The sequence below is a fragment of the Typopeltis vanoorti genome, chromosome 20 (assembly GCF_054136105.1).
Source record: "Typopeltis vanoorti isolate ZY-2024b chromosome 20, IOZ_Tvanoo_1.0, whole genome shotgun sequence".
NCBI classification, from domain to species: domain Eukaryota; kingdom Metazoa; phylum Arthropoda; class Arachnida; order Uropygi; family Thelyphonidae; genus Typopeltis; species Typopeltis vanoorti.
In genome coordinates, this window is record NC_143568.1 from 90,834,570 (window position 1) to 90,846,593 (window position 12,024).

At 34.8% G+C, this 12,024-nt stretch overlaps 1 protein-coding gene across 3 annotated transcripts in view; it reads left to right on the forward strand.

Annotated features, from left to right (window-relative positions):
* Nucleotides 1-12,024, forward strand: part of LOC150095640 (uncharacterized) — a 205,250-nt gene that overhangs the window by 129,133 nt on the left and 64,093 nt on the right. For all 3 annotated transcript variants that reach the window (XR_016550027.1, XM_090409716.1, XM_090409715.1), the window contains exon 15: nucleotides 1,625-1,663. Coding sequence is in view for 2 of the 3 variants with exons in the window: in XM_090409716.1 (XP_090265842.1) it covers nucleotides 1,625-1,663 (39 nt within the window). In the remaining variant the exon portion in view is untranslated. The remainder of the gene's footprint in view (nucleotides 1-1,624; nucleotides 1,664-12,024) is intronic.

Genomic DNA, 12,024 nt, shown 5'->3' on the forward strand with positions numbered 1-12,024 from the left:
TTGTGTTGTTTTTTCTAAAGTTGCTTTTTCTAAAGCCACAAAAAATTCCTCCACTTCTACCTTAGTAGAACCTTCTGTGGGACCATAGGCACAAATAAGTCTCATTGTTCAGTTCCCCATTCTTATATTTTCCCACATTACTCTACTTGAGACTGACTGCTATTCAAGAAGATTAGCCTCATATTTTGTGTTGAATATTATGGCAACTCCTTCTTTTCCTTGATTGTCATTTGCCTGAATATAACATTTTGTATTTATTGCTCAGAAAGATCTCACCAGTTTTTGTCTTTTTTGTTTCAGTCACCCCTATTATGTCGATCTGGTACTTATCTAATTCCTCAGCTAGCTCCATTTCTTTGCCATTCAGGCTTCTTATGTTGATAGTACCGATCTTTAACTCTGGAGATGTTGAGTTGGGGTGTGTTTTCAGATTTGTTCCAGTAGCTGACTTTTCACTGTTCACCCTGGTTCCCTGGCGAAAACAATGGGGGCCTTGTTTAACTGGGCGACGCCCCAGCCGGCATGAAATTTTGTCATGTCGTACCATCATTTTTTATTTTGGTTTAACCAGTAAGAATACAGTTTGGTCGGCTAAATCCCAAATTGCCAGCCTATCCTCATTCGTTCAATATCCAAGTAGATACCCAACAGGGTGTACAGCGAGAAGGTGAGGATTGAACATTAGGTCAGAAGACCTGGTTGGTTCTCCTCATTCCTTTAAAGGCTATGTGGAGGTCTCCTCTCAGTTATACAGCTTTGACCCTTAAGCACCCCTAATAGCTATTTTAAGATTCATTTATTCCATTGGCTATAGGTTACTTTCAATCAAATTGCAAAGGACAGCATAATAGGACATTCGTTCTTTTCTCTTTAACGTTATGAGCTTTGCCTTTTACATTATGTTGACTGCTGTAGATGATCTATTGATAGTGGCAGTTCGGCATGGCTGGTGATCATGGTGGAGACAGAGAGTTGTGGAAGTAAGTACCCTCCCTCGATGAGTCTTTAGACTCCTTGGACATGTCATGTAATAGTTAATAATAGTTTTTACTTGATTGTTAATGTTTTTTCTATGACATGTGTGCTCCAAAAATGAAAAATTCATGATAAATCCACATCTTAATAAATCATTATATATTTTATTCTTAGGGTGTCAGGTCAGTACACTTCTTCTTTTTCAGCCATTTTATTGTCCACACATAAGCTTTTCAGCCATTTGAATGCTTATTTCAGAGAACTTCTTGTATTTTCGTGTCACTTAAATATGATTATTACTGTGAAAAAAAAAAAAAAGTGAAATTAAACATTTGGATTGTTTATTATATGAACAAACTTTTTAATGTCATACATCAAAATGAAAAGACTTGAAAAATGTGAAACTAAAATAATTACTTTATTTACAGATTGAGTTAGATTGAAATTACATGCAGTCAATATGTCGACTGCAGTCTCTCATTGAAAGATCTTTTGCTTTATATTGCTCTCAAATCCTCAATTTTGTTATAATGGAATGTCTGTTAATTTTAACTACTGTGTTTGTATTTTGTTGATACTTGTAAACATTTACAGAATTATGCGATTATAAATAATTTATCATTTGCCTGTTCTTTTTTTTTTTTCTTAGAAATTTTTACCTGTTTTAAGTTCTTCTCATCTTAACCAGGTAATATTTTATTGTTTATCTTCATTGGTTAAGAAATTCATTTTCTATCAATCTTTAATAGATTATTTATAACATAAAAAACACTAGAAACACTAATATTCTAATCAGTTTGTTGGTGCTTAGAAATTTTTTGAAATTACATTTTTGTGTGTGTGTGTGTGTGTGTGTGTGTGTGTGTGTATGTGTGTGTGTGTGTGTGTGTGTGTGTGTGTTCATAGAATAATTTATGCAATGTAGCTTGGCAAAACTAAGGTGCTCACTTTAGATCTTAGCACTATAATCTTACCATTACACCAGAGTATGGTAATCATTGTTACAGCCCTTTTTTTTTTAATTTGGAATAACTTAAAAAATTGATAATCTCTCTTATTTAACATTATTACCTCTTAAATTTGCTCTGTCTGTTCATTTTTATAGACATGATAACTAATAATTAAGGAATTGACAGCGTACACTAGAAATATAAATTAAATAAACTTTAATATATACTTTCCGATATTTCGGCAAACTTCACGTTGCCATCTTCTTGGGAACTTATTACAAAGACACGTGCACACAAGTACAGCAAATGAGAACCGAAGCTAGGAAGCTAACGTTTTCCTAAAGTCCCCTGGCAGGCTATATTGGTATCAGGACTTTAGGAAAACGTTAGCTTCCTAGCTTCAGTTCTCATTTGCTATTATGTAGTACTTGTGTGCACATGTCTTTGTAATAAGTTCCCAAGAAGATGGCAACGTGACGTTTGCCGAAATATCGGAAAGTATATATTAAAGTTTATTTAATTTATATTTCTAGTGTACGCTGTCAATTCCTTAATTATTAGTTATCATGTATAACCAGCGTATAAGCCTCTCAACAAGAATAATTTTTATAGACAATTTAATAAAGATTGATATTTGAGATCCTTACAAACATTTACTGAGACACTTCATTGTTTTTATATGTGTATCCCACCCATGAAAATAAACTAATCATATATAAAATATTACTACGGTAGCCAAAGGAAATGATCCAAAAACTCTACATCAGAGGCAAAACCTTTCACTCTCCAGGTCTCCAGTAAGTGGCATAGTAGTCTTGGTGGTTTCACACCAGGTTGTGAATAATCTCTCAGCCAAATGCATTCATGCCACATTGAAATTCAAACCCATAGTTTTAAGAGCAGGGATGCTATCCACTTAGCCAATCAGTTAGTTTAGGATATTTACTGTAATGTCATGTGATTTTCATTTTAGTTTAAATCTATGCATTCATATGGAAAAAATTAGGAATAACTTTTAAAGTAATGGAAGAGCAGAGTAAAAATAATTATTCCACTCTACTCTACTTATAATTAATGAAATTTGTGTGTATGTACATAATTATATAATACACACACACACACACACACACAAAGATTTGTCATATCTCAGTTTGGTTTAAATTAGGTCATTTATTTAGTTGCAGAATCAGGATTAGGCAAGATTATAACTTGCCAATGACATTACATAAGTGAGCTATCTATAGTACACATGCCAAAAATTAATATAGGCTCAGTTTGCTGTGATGGTAAATTAGTTGTCATTCTGAAATCTTATAACACTTTTTCTTTTTTTAGAATTGTCTTGAATTATTTCACATTAATTTTTTTTTTTCTAATTTGAGAAAGGGTAATTTTATTTGCAATAAAAAAACATTATAAATTCTATGACTAAATTGCTATGATAGTAAATAAAATAAACTGAACTAAATAAAAAAAAAAAATTTTTTTTTTCATGTCAGTTTTTAAGCTTTTCCTCGTAACTTTAACAATGTGAATTTTGGTTTACTTGAACCTGAAGAACCATCCCTTCTTCCTGTAAAAGACTCATTTCCATCTTTTTCATTCATTGTATTGCACAAACTCCTGGCTTAATCAATAATTAATTAATTATGGATAAAGCTTAATTATGCATAATTAAACATCTCTATTGCACAATTAGTAGAGTGGGGGAATATTGTGCCCTTCAATTGAAAAAGACCTGCGTTTAATTCTCATCTTGACGAGAGGAAACTATATGGATTTTTCAATCAAAGGTAAGTTAGCTTATCTCATACTGAAGTAGGCAGAGATTTTTTTTCTCAGAAACTCTCGTTTTTCACCCCACATACAGGCAAATCAGCAATAGTACACATGCAGTTTGCAGGCAAAAACTACTGTTAGTGGTAATAGATTGCCACTGTCCATCATCTTATGGCAAAGTGTGTAGACAGTGGCATTATGTATGGAGTGGAGCATCCTCTCACGAAGAGTAGTTGGATGAGTCAAGATATCACAATAATAATAATAATATCTGTGTTCTGGGGATGTTGCATTGATTCATGTCATCAATGATGCATAACACAAACATTATATCATGCTCTCATGTGAGTATGCTATCTTGGAGGTTCTAGCAAGGACTGATAATTCAAAGTATTTTTGGGTCTCTGAGAATTCTTCATTAGAGTACAATTAATTGAATTGGCCAGGTTGAGTTCCACACACACACACAGCATTTCCATTTTAATCTCCATTTTTGTCCTCCACACTTATGGATATGCATGCCTTCTTATTGTCTTGTTTACTGGGGGTTTTACTATTACTAGCTAACTTATAACTTTTTTAAATTTCATGCATTTATTTTATTTAATATTTTAAATTTCATGCATTATAACAAAAAATAAATGCATTTTTTCATGCATTTATTTTTGTTATAATTATTATATACTACTGTATACGCATTTTGTTACTGCAGCTTAATTCACTTATAATAATGCAAATAAAAATCATCACAGTTAAAGCTGCATTAATCACTCTTCAAATTCACACTTGTGAATTCATTCAATAATGAATGAGAACTGGCAAGAAAAATTCCCTAAAATGCTAGATTCATGAGGAATTTTCCATATTTATTACTCTAGAAAAAATAAAATTTCCATTGTTATTTCTTTAATTTTTATTAATACTTAATGTTTTCCACAATACAAATAAACTGGTATTATTCTGAATGGACATAAATTGTAAAGCAAAAAACATCATAAACTGAAGCCCCTATCTCTCCCCCCCTCTCCCTCTGTATTTTGCTGTTCAAAACAGTAATAAATTGTATGATTGATTTGTAACATACAGTATACTGAGCTCCAACTCAAAATTCCATTCCATGAATTGCTAATTTCATTAGAATAAAATCTATTTCAGGATTAGTATGGATATTTTTGTACCTTACGTTTTTTATTTTTTTTAACTTAGAAAATTTTTTCAGAGTTAACTTTGTTGTTAATTTAAGCAAAGTTGTAGTCTCTAGAACAAAAAATAAAAAGACCATTGCATAATCAACATGTCAATCTTATTCTATACCTAAATTATTATTCTCAAAAAGTTCTTTTTATCTTGCACAAGTTAAACTCATTATATTCAGAAAGGAATGCTAAAGGAGTTATCCTGATAAAATTTGATTTCATCTAAAATATCATATGCAGTAACTATTTTTTTTCCTCATTAATGTAACTAATTCATCTTTGTGATAATAATCAACTCTTATGAAAAGTCCCAGCCAAAGTTCAATCAATATCAAAAGCTAAAGAACTTTGTTATAGCAAACCTTCCACTATATAACACTATTCCTTTGTGCTCTACAAGTTTACTTGTAGTGAGAGTTGACTATGTAAATACCCATTATAATGAAACTTACTGGAAAATTATTTCAATGTGCTTGGACAGGTTGCATAGAGCTATAAGGTATGACTTCAATGCTTTTTTTTAAAACATCAAATTAAAAATGAACAACAGTTACACTGAACTGTAATTTTTAATTGACATATATTTGTGGTCATCCTCTTACACTTTGCACAAGTCTCTAGTCATGTTTCTAATATCAAGAAATAACCTGTAGCAGTTACTTTGTTTTCAAAATTTATTTAGCTAACAATTTTGAGGTGGTAGATGAATTTTGTCCTGGTGTGAGACTATTATACTATTTTTTTATTGGAGACTTGAAGTGGTTACAAAAAAGTTCATGTTTTTTTTTTTTCTCTGATTATGTAACCCTTAGCCAACTCAGAGTATTAATGTACTATTGATTTATAATATCATTAGTATATTTTTACTGCATTGCGTTTAAATCTTAAATGCTGTTTCATAGTTTTGAAACACCAAATGTCACATTTCTCAGTGTTATTCAGATAGATAAAAAAACCTTCTGCTGATGCAGAAGGTAAAGAAGGTTTTCTAATGGGCACAACACACTGTGGAACAGTGCCAACACAAATGGATAAGATCATATCATTGAAGAAATCTTTAATAAAAAATGACCTCTTGCTTTTGAAAAATAGACTTAGTACTTCCTTCCATACGCTTACCTGCTTTCCATACACTCTTAATAATGAGTTCAGTTTTTAAGCAGAAAAAGGGGTCTGTGTACACTTCTGCTGAAAATGCACTCTTCATCCTAATCCTGAGTTAAGAATGGAACAAACTGTTATTCCAGTAGTAACTGAAGCCAAGTTCTTGGGACTTATCTTTGATAGACAATGTACATTCCTTACACATATTTGTGAACTAAGAGAAAAATGCAAGAGAGCATTAAACCTCCTTTGTACTCGATCCTCTACTGAATGGAGTGCAGATCGATCTTCCATTGCTTCATCTTTATCATGTGCTTATACATTCAGAGATGGATTACAAGTCTCAAGTCTGTAATTCTGCAAGGCAGAATACCTGCTATGGTTGGATCCCATCCATCATTAAGGTATGCTAGTGTCTTTTGCACATCGCCCACTGCAAGTCTTTATGTTGAAGCAAGTGAACCAGCTCTATCACTTAGATGGAAACAGTTGTCTCTTAACTATGCCCTAAAAGTCTTCTGGAGCATCCTCTGTCAACTAGTCTCTTTCTCTACACTAGGAGGCTCAATATCACACACAAATACACACATCAGACTGTGATACGTCATTTTACTATGCATGTTAAAGCAATTTTGGAAGCTTTTGGCATGAATGTCGATAATAACATTCCTCCATAGCAGGTTTGCACTCCCTCTTGCAACATCTCACTTTGTCAGCTACAGAAGTCTCATACTCCATCATTTGTCTACCTGCAATTGTTTAATGCACACACAGCAGCCCACTCTGATTTGTTGTCCATCTCTACTGATGGTTTAGTTCTCTGTTGGCTGTTCTGCTGTGTTTCCTGACATTATTATCTTCAACCAGGTCTCACATGTGCAGTAATTATACAGCAGAGTTGCATGCCATTCAGCTTGCACTAGTGCATATAAAAGGAAACTGCTACAAAAAGTGGGTAATTTATATAGACTCATTGAGTTCTTTACCAGCTATTTCCTCTCCCATGCATAATCTAGGGATTCAGTGCTCAACAGTTTTACAACTGTTGTACAAAATGAAGACCCTTAATTTTAATGTTTTATTGTGCTTGATTCTCAGCCACATTTTAAATAAATGACATGAGACTGCAGATGCAGCTGCTTGATAGACTTATATTTTTTCAGCATACTGTTTGACATTACCATTTACAGACTACAGAGTTTATAAGATCAAAGATAATTGCCCAGTAGCAGTCATAGTAGGAAGCAGTGACAAACAAATTGCAGGAAATTAAGCATTGGCGGTCTAGTTTAGCATCGAAAACAGAAAAGAGGAAGTTGTTTTTGTTAGATTCTGCATAGGTCACAGTCATCTTCCACATTTACTGAGTGCTGATGAGCCACCTATTTGTGAAAAATGCAGCATGCATCTCACCATTTGTTATATTGTGATGGAGTCCCAGCACTTCATGCAAAAAAGGAAATTTTTTACTTATCTGGACAAGCCCTGTGCACTCAGGTAAATGTTATCAGACTCATACAAACTATATGACATTTTAAAGTTTTTACAAAAAATTAATTTATACAAACATGTTTGATTATAAATTCTGTTTATTTGTAGCTACTGCATTCTTTAATTTTTTTACATACATATTTGCCAATTTATCTCTTTATGACTATTTATTTACACCTTGTGTGTAGTGCTGTAACCTTTGTTGTGATGCAGCATAACCTTTTCTGTCCTTGTGCCAATAAACCATAAATCAACCAAATCCCATGCACTGGTGATCTCTCCTTTCCAATTCTTCATCCATGGAACTGCTCCAAGTTGATTTCTAAGATGATTATTATAATCACCTACCTTATAATTCATGCAAATTCCTTTCTCCCCCTTCATACTTCAGCATGCCTGTTAATCCTTGAAATCAGAAATATGTGCTCATTCTCTCCAACTGCAGACAAGATAACATCTCCATTACAATCAGATCTTCTAATGCTAGGACCAAAACTCTTCAACCTTGTTTATTCTCTACTACATGTAGTAGACATTTCTCTGAAGAATTCCAGAAATTCTATTTTCTTATCATTATATGGCATTTAGATTTGAAGATGGGAAAGTTGTACTGTGAAGGAAATACATAAGAGGTAGGAATGTTCCAAAGGACAGAAGTAGAAGAGTGGATCAAGAAGAAGAAAATTTGTTTTAAGAATAGTTGGAAAATTATTAATGATAATTTGGATGAACTATGTCCATGGAAATACCCTAAGAATCTTTTCCAGAGATTTTGATGTTTTCAAAGATAGACTGGCAGGCAGAAGTATTTTTGCAATAAAGGATTACATTTTGCAAGCAATGAGTTTACCAATCGCCAGAACTCTAATGTGTCAAAATTGGCATTGCAGAAATAAACATTCTAGAAGTTTTGATGAAACACATGGTACAAGGTTTGTTAAATGAGAAATATAAGTGCAGCGTAGGGTCATCATGAAAACTGGATTGTTTTCAGTGAACCAGAGAAGATCATTAATATACAGAAGGAAGAGAGCTGGCAAAAGAGCTTTAGTTGCACAGTTTCAGACTATAGATTCATTAACTGTCACATGTAATTTGCATCCAGGCAGAAAGCTGGTAACTCTTGCAGAAGTCAGAAAACAGTTAATATGTTATGGCAGCTTGAATCTGTCAAATGCCAGAGTGAGATCAAATGCATCTACTTGAGTTCCTCTGAACTTTTCTGTGACATTTGTCCTGAAATGTATGACATGACCAAGGAATCTTCTTGCTTTATAAGTTGCAAGATTTTCAGGTAGTAGCAGCCACATGGCATTCATGATTTTTTTTCAGTTGTTTTTCATTTCCACCTATTTCCATTACAGAAGAAATTTAAGAAGAATATTTAGACAGTAATTTGATAGTAAAGATTTTGCCACTCTCTCCTGGAATAGTTGGATATAGGCTGATAACCAAGATGCAAGATAATTACCAGTAAAATTATCTTGCATAAAAAGGTGAGAAAAAAATTGTCAGTGAACTGGATCACAGATCTACAGAACAATTGGAGTAATGCCATGAGGATTAGGAAAATTTTTGGTATTCAGTTTTTTCTGGAATTTCCCATGATCATCAATGAACATTCAAGGAAAAGTTAAAACCCAGAAGATTGATCTTTTACTGGTTCTACTGCATTAGAACCATCCAGGTGCAAAAGAGGTGGAAGAAAAGTGGGACAAAAGTTACATCTAATTTGCAGTGGATATGAAAGCAGGAATGTCATTTATGCATGCCATTCATCCTTTCAGATTGCCCCCCCCCCCTTTTGCTCCCTTTCGAAATCACTGTTGGATATGTCACTGGTTTGCCTTGAGACTCTTTTGAGGTTTAGCATAAGCAGAAAAGAAAGATTTTGGAAGTCAACTGCAGTACACTTAATTCTCTCTTTAACATCCTTGCACTTCTCATGAACCAAAGGCTGAAATAAGGGGCATGTTTTTAAATTGGAATGGGGAATTTTGGATTGTTTCTTTGCCCATAAGAATTGTTTTAGTGATGCATTTGGTGCAAATATTTGGATCAGAAGACTATTCTGACCAAGGAAACAAATCATAGAAGTTGTGTGCACAGACTTATCTGTTCGTCGAACATGTTGTTTATTATTTTAACGGTATAAAAGAACACAGAAACTAAGTAAATAATTAATTTATTAACTTGATGCTGATATTTCGCTGGTATTATAACCAGCATCTTCAGAGCACAAAAACACTGTTTGTCACAATACGCGAGACTAAAACAACATGGTGTACTTAAACAAAATTGTAGCAGCAACACAAAGACTAGAGTCCTGATTTTGGCGCCCTCTATCTGAAAAAAAAAAAAACCTGCTATCATATATTACTAGAGTTCTAGAAAAGTGCTAGTTTTTTCTTAATATGACTGTCTCCCAGATCTTCGGCAAGTTAATACAGCCATATTTGTTGAGATTTGGAGTGTGTTTTAGGGCTTCTGTCGCCTCTAAGAACAATCTCTCTGATTTATATGGGTTTCTGTGTAGTACTTTTGTGTTTTTCCAGTTGATCCTGTGTGCAGGGGTATCCAGAGCATGGTCTGCTAGGCCCGACTTCCCATAATGATAATTCCGGACGTATCGTTTATGTTCGCTGATGCGGATATTCACAGTTCTTCCTGTTTGACCGTAGTAGGCTTGATTGCATGAGCAGGGTACTTGGTAGACTCCTGGATGTGATAAAGGAGGAATGCTGTCCTTGGGTGAGCGGATGAGGGTGGCTAATTTGCTACATGGTCTGAATGTAGTGCGTAGTTTATGTTTATTGAGAATTCTTGAGATCTTTTTGGATGTGCCTTTAATGTAAGGGATGGTGACTGTTTTGTTGTAGTTCTCTGTGGTGGATGGTGGGAGGGGTTTCTTAGGAGTGTTTAGTATTTTGTTTATTTTTTGTGGATTGTAGCCGTTGGCCAAGAAGGTGTGGCGTAAGTGAGTCAGTTCAGCAGTAAGAGCCTTGTCATTTGAACAGATTGCTCTCACTCTATGGGTTAGTGTTTTTAATCTGCCATATTGTTGAGAAGGATGATGGTGTGATTGTTTGTGTAAGTATCTGCCTGTATGTGTGGGTTTTCTGAAAACTGAAAATGATAAGGAACCATCTGGGAGACGTGTGATGAGTGTATCCAGGAAGGGCAGACAGTTGTTGGCTTCCAGTTCCATAGTAAAGTGGATTTTTGGATGTTGGCTATTTAAATGTGCTAAGAATGTTTTCAATGTCTCAGGGCCATGTGGCCAAATAGCAAGCACATCATCAACATAGCGTAGCCAAAGTGTTGGTTTGAGAGTGGCTGTATTGATTGCTTGTTTTTCCAGGTGTTCTATGTAAAAGTTGGGGGGGGGGAGGGAGCCCATGGCTGTCCCATCAATTTGTTTGTATATTTTCCCTTTCCATGTGAAATATCCTGCATGTATTGTGAATTTGAATAGTTCAAATATATCAGGGGGGAAGTGTGACTTCAGTAGATTGAGGGTTTCTATTAGTGGTACATTTGTGAATAGTGAAGTGATGTCAAAGCTTACTATTAAGTCTGAGCTTTTTAGGGTGAGGTGTTGTAAGATGCTTTTTAGGTGTGCTGAATTTTTGACAAAGGAGGGAGAATTGTTAGTGAGAGTGGCTAGTAGCTTCGCTAAATGTCTAGCCAGTTGGTATGTGGGACTATTTATACTGTGCACAATTGGGCATAGGGGTGTGCCTGGTTTGTGAATTTTTGGTGATCCATAGATCCTCGGTGTTTTAACATGGAAGGGTTTGAGTTTGTTAACTGTGTCTTTGGGCCAGGAAGTGACTTTTTTTAATAATTTTCGTGCCTTATTCTTTTGTGTGTTGGTGGGATTGCGATCTATAATTTTGTATGTTGACTGATCTTGTAATAGTGTGTGCATTTTGTTTTCGTATTCAGTTGTGTCCAACACCACGGTTGCATTTCCTTTGTCTGCTTTTGTTATGGTAATCTGGCTGTTGTTGTGTAGCTCTTTTATAGCAATGAATTCCTTATGTGGGATATTATTTTTGGGAGGCTTAGACTTGATTAGGATGTTGGCCACATCTAAACGTATGTTGTTAGCTATTGTTGGAGGCAGGTTGTAAATTCCTCGTTCGATGGACGCCATTATTTCGGCTTTTGGAACTTGCTTGGGAGTTATGGCAAAGTTGTGCCCTCGACTTAAAGCAGTCGTGGCTTCTTTGCTTAAGGTGAGTGACGATAGATTCACGACGACGAGGTCTTGTTGTAATTGCGGTCGTTGTATGGTGTTCCGTTGTTGTAGATTTTCGAACTTCTTTTGGTGCCGGTTTTTGACTCTGTCGAATTCTTTTTTTGCCGTTGCGTCGGTGATGTTCTCTAAGATCTGCCAAAGTTCCGCATTTAGAATATTATGCAGTGATTCTCGTAAGGCGCTGATGGTTGTATTTGCTTGTGCTAATTCCCGGCGAGTGGTGTTAATTTGTTCGCGTAAAAGCACTACACTCGCTCGTTTATAG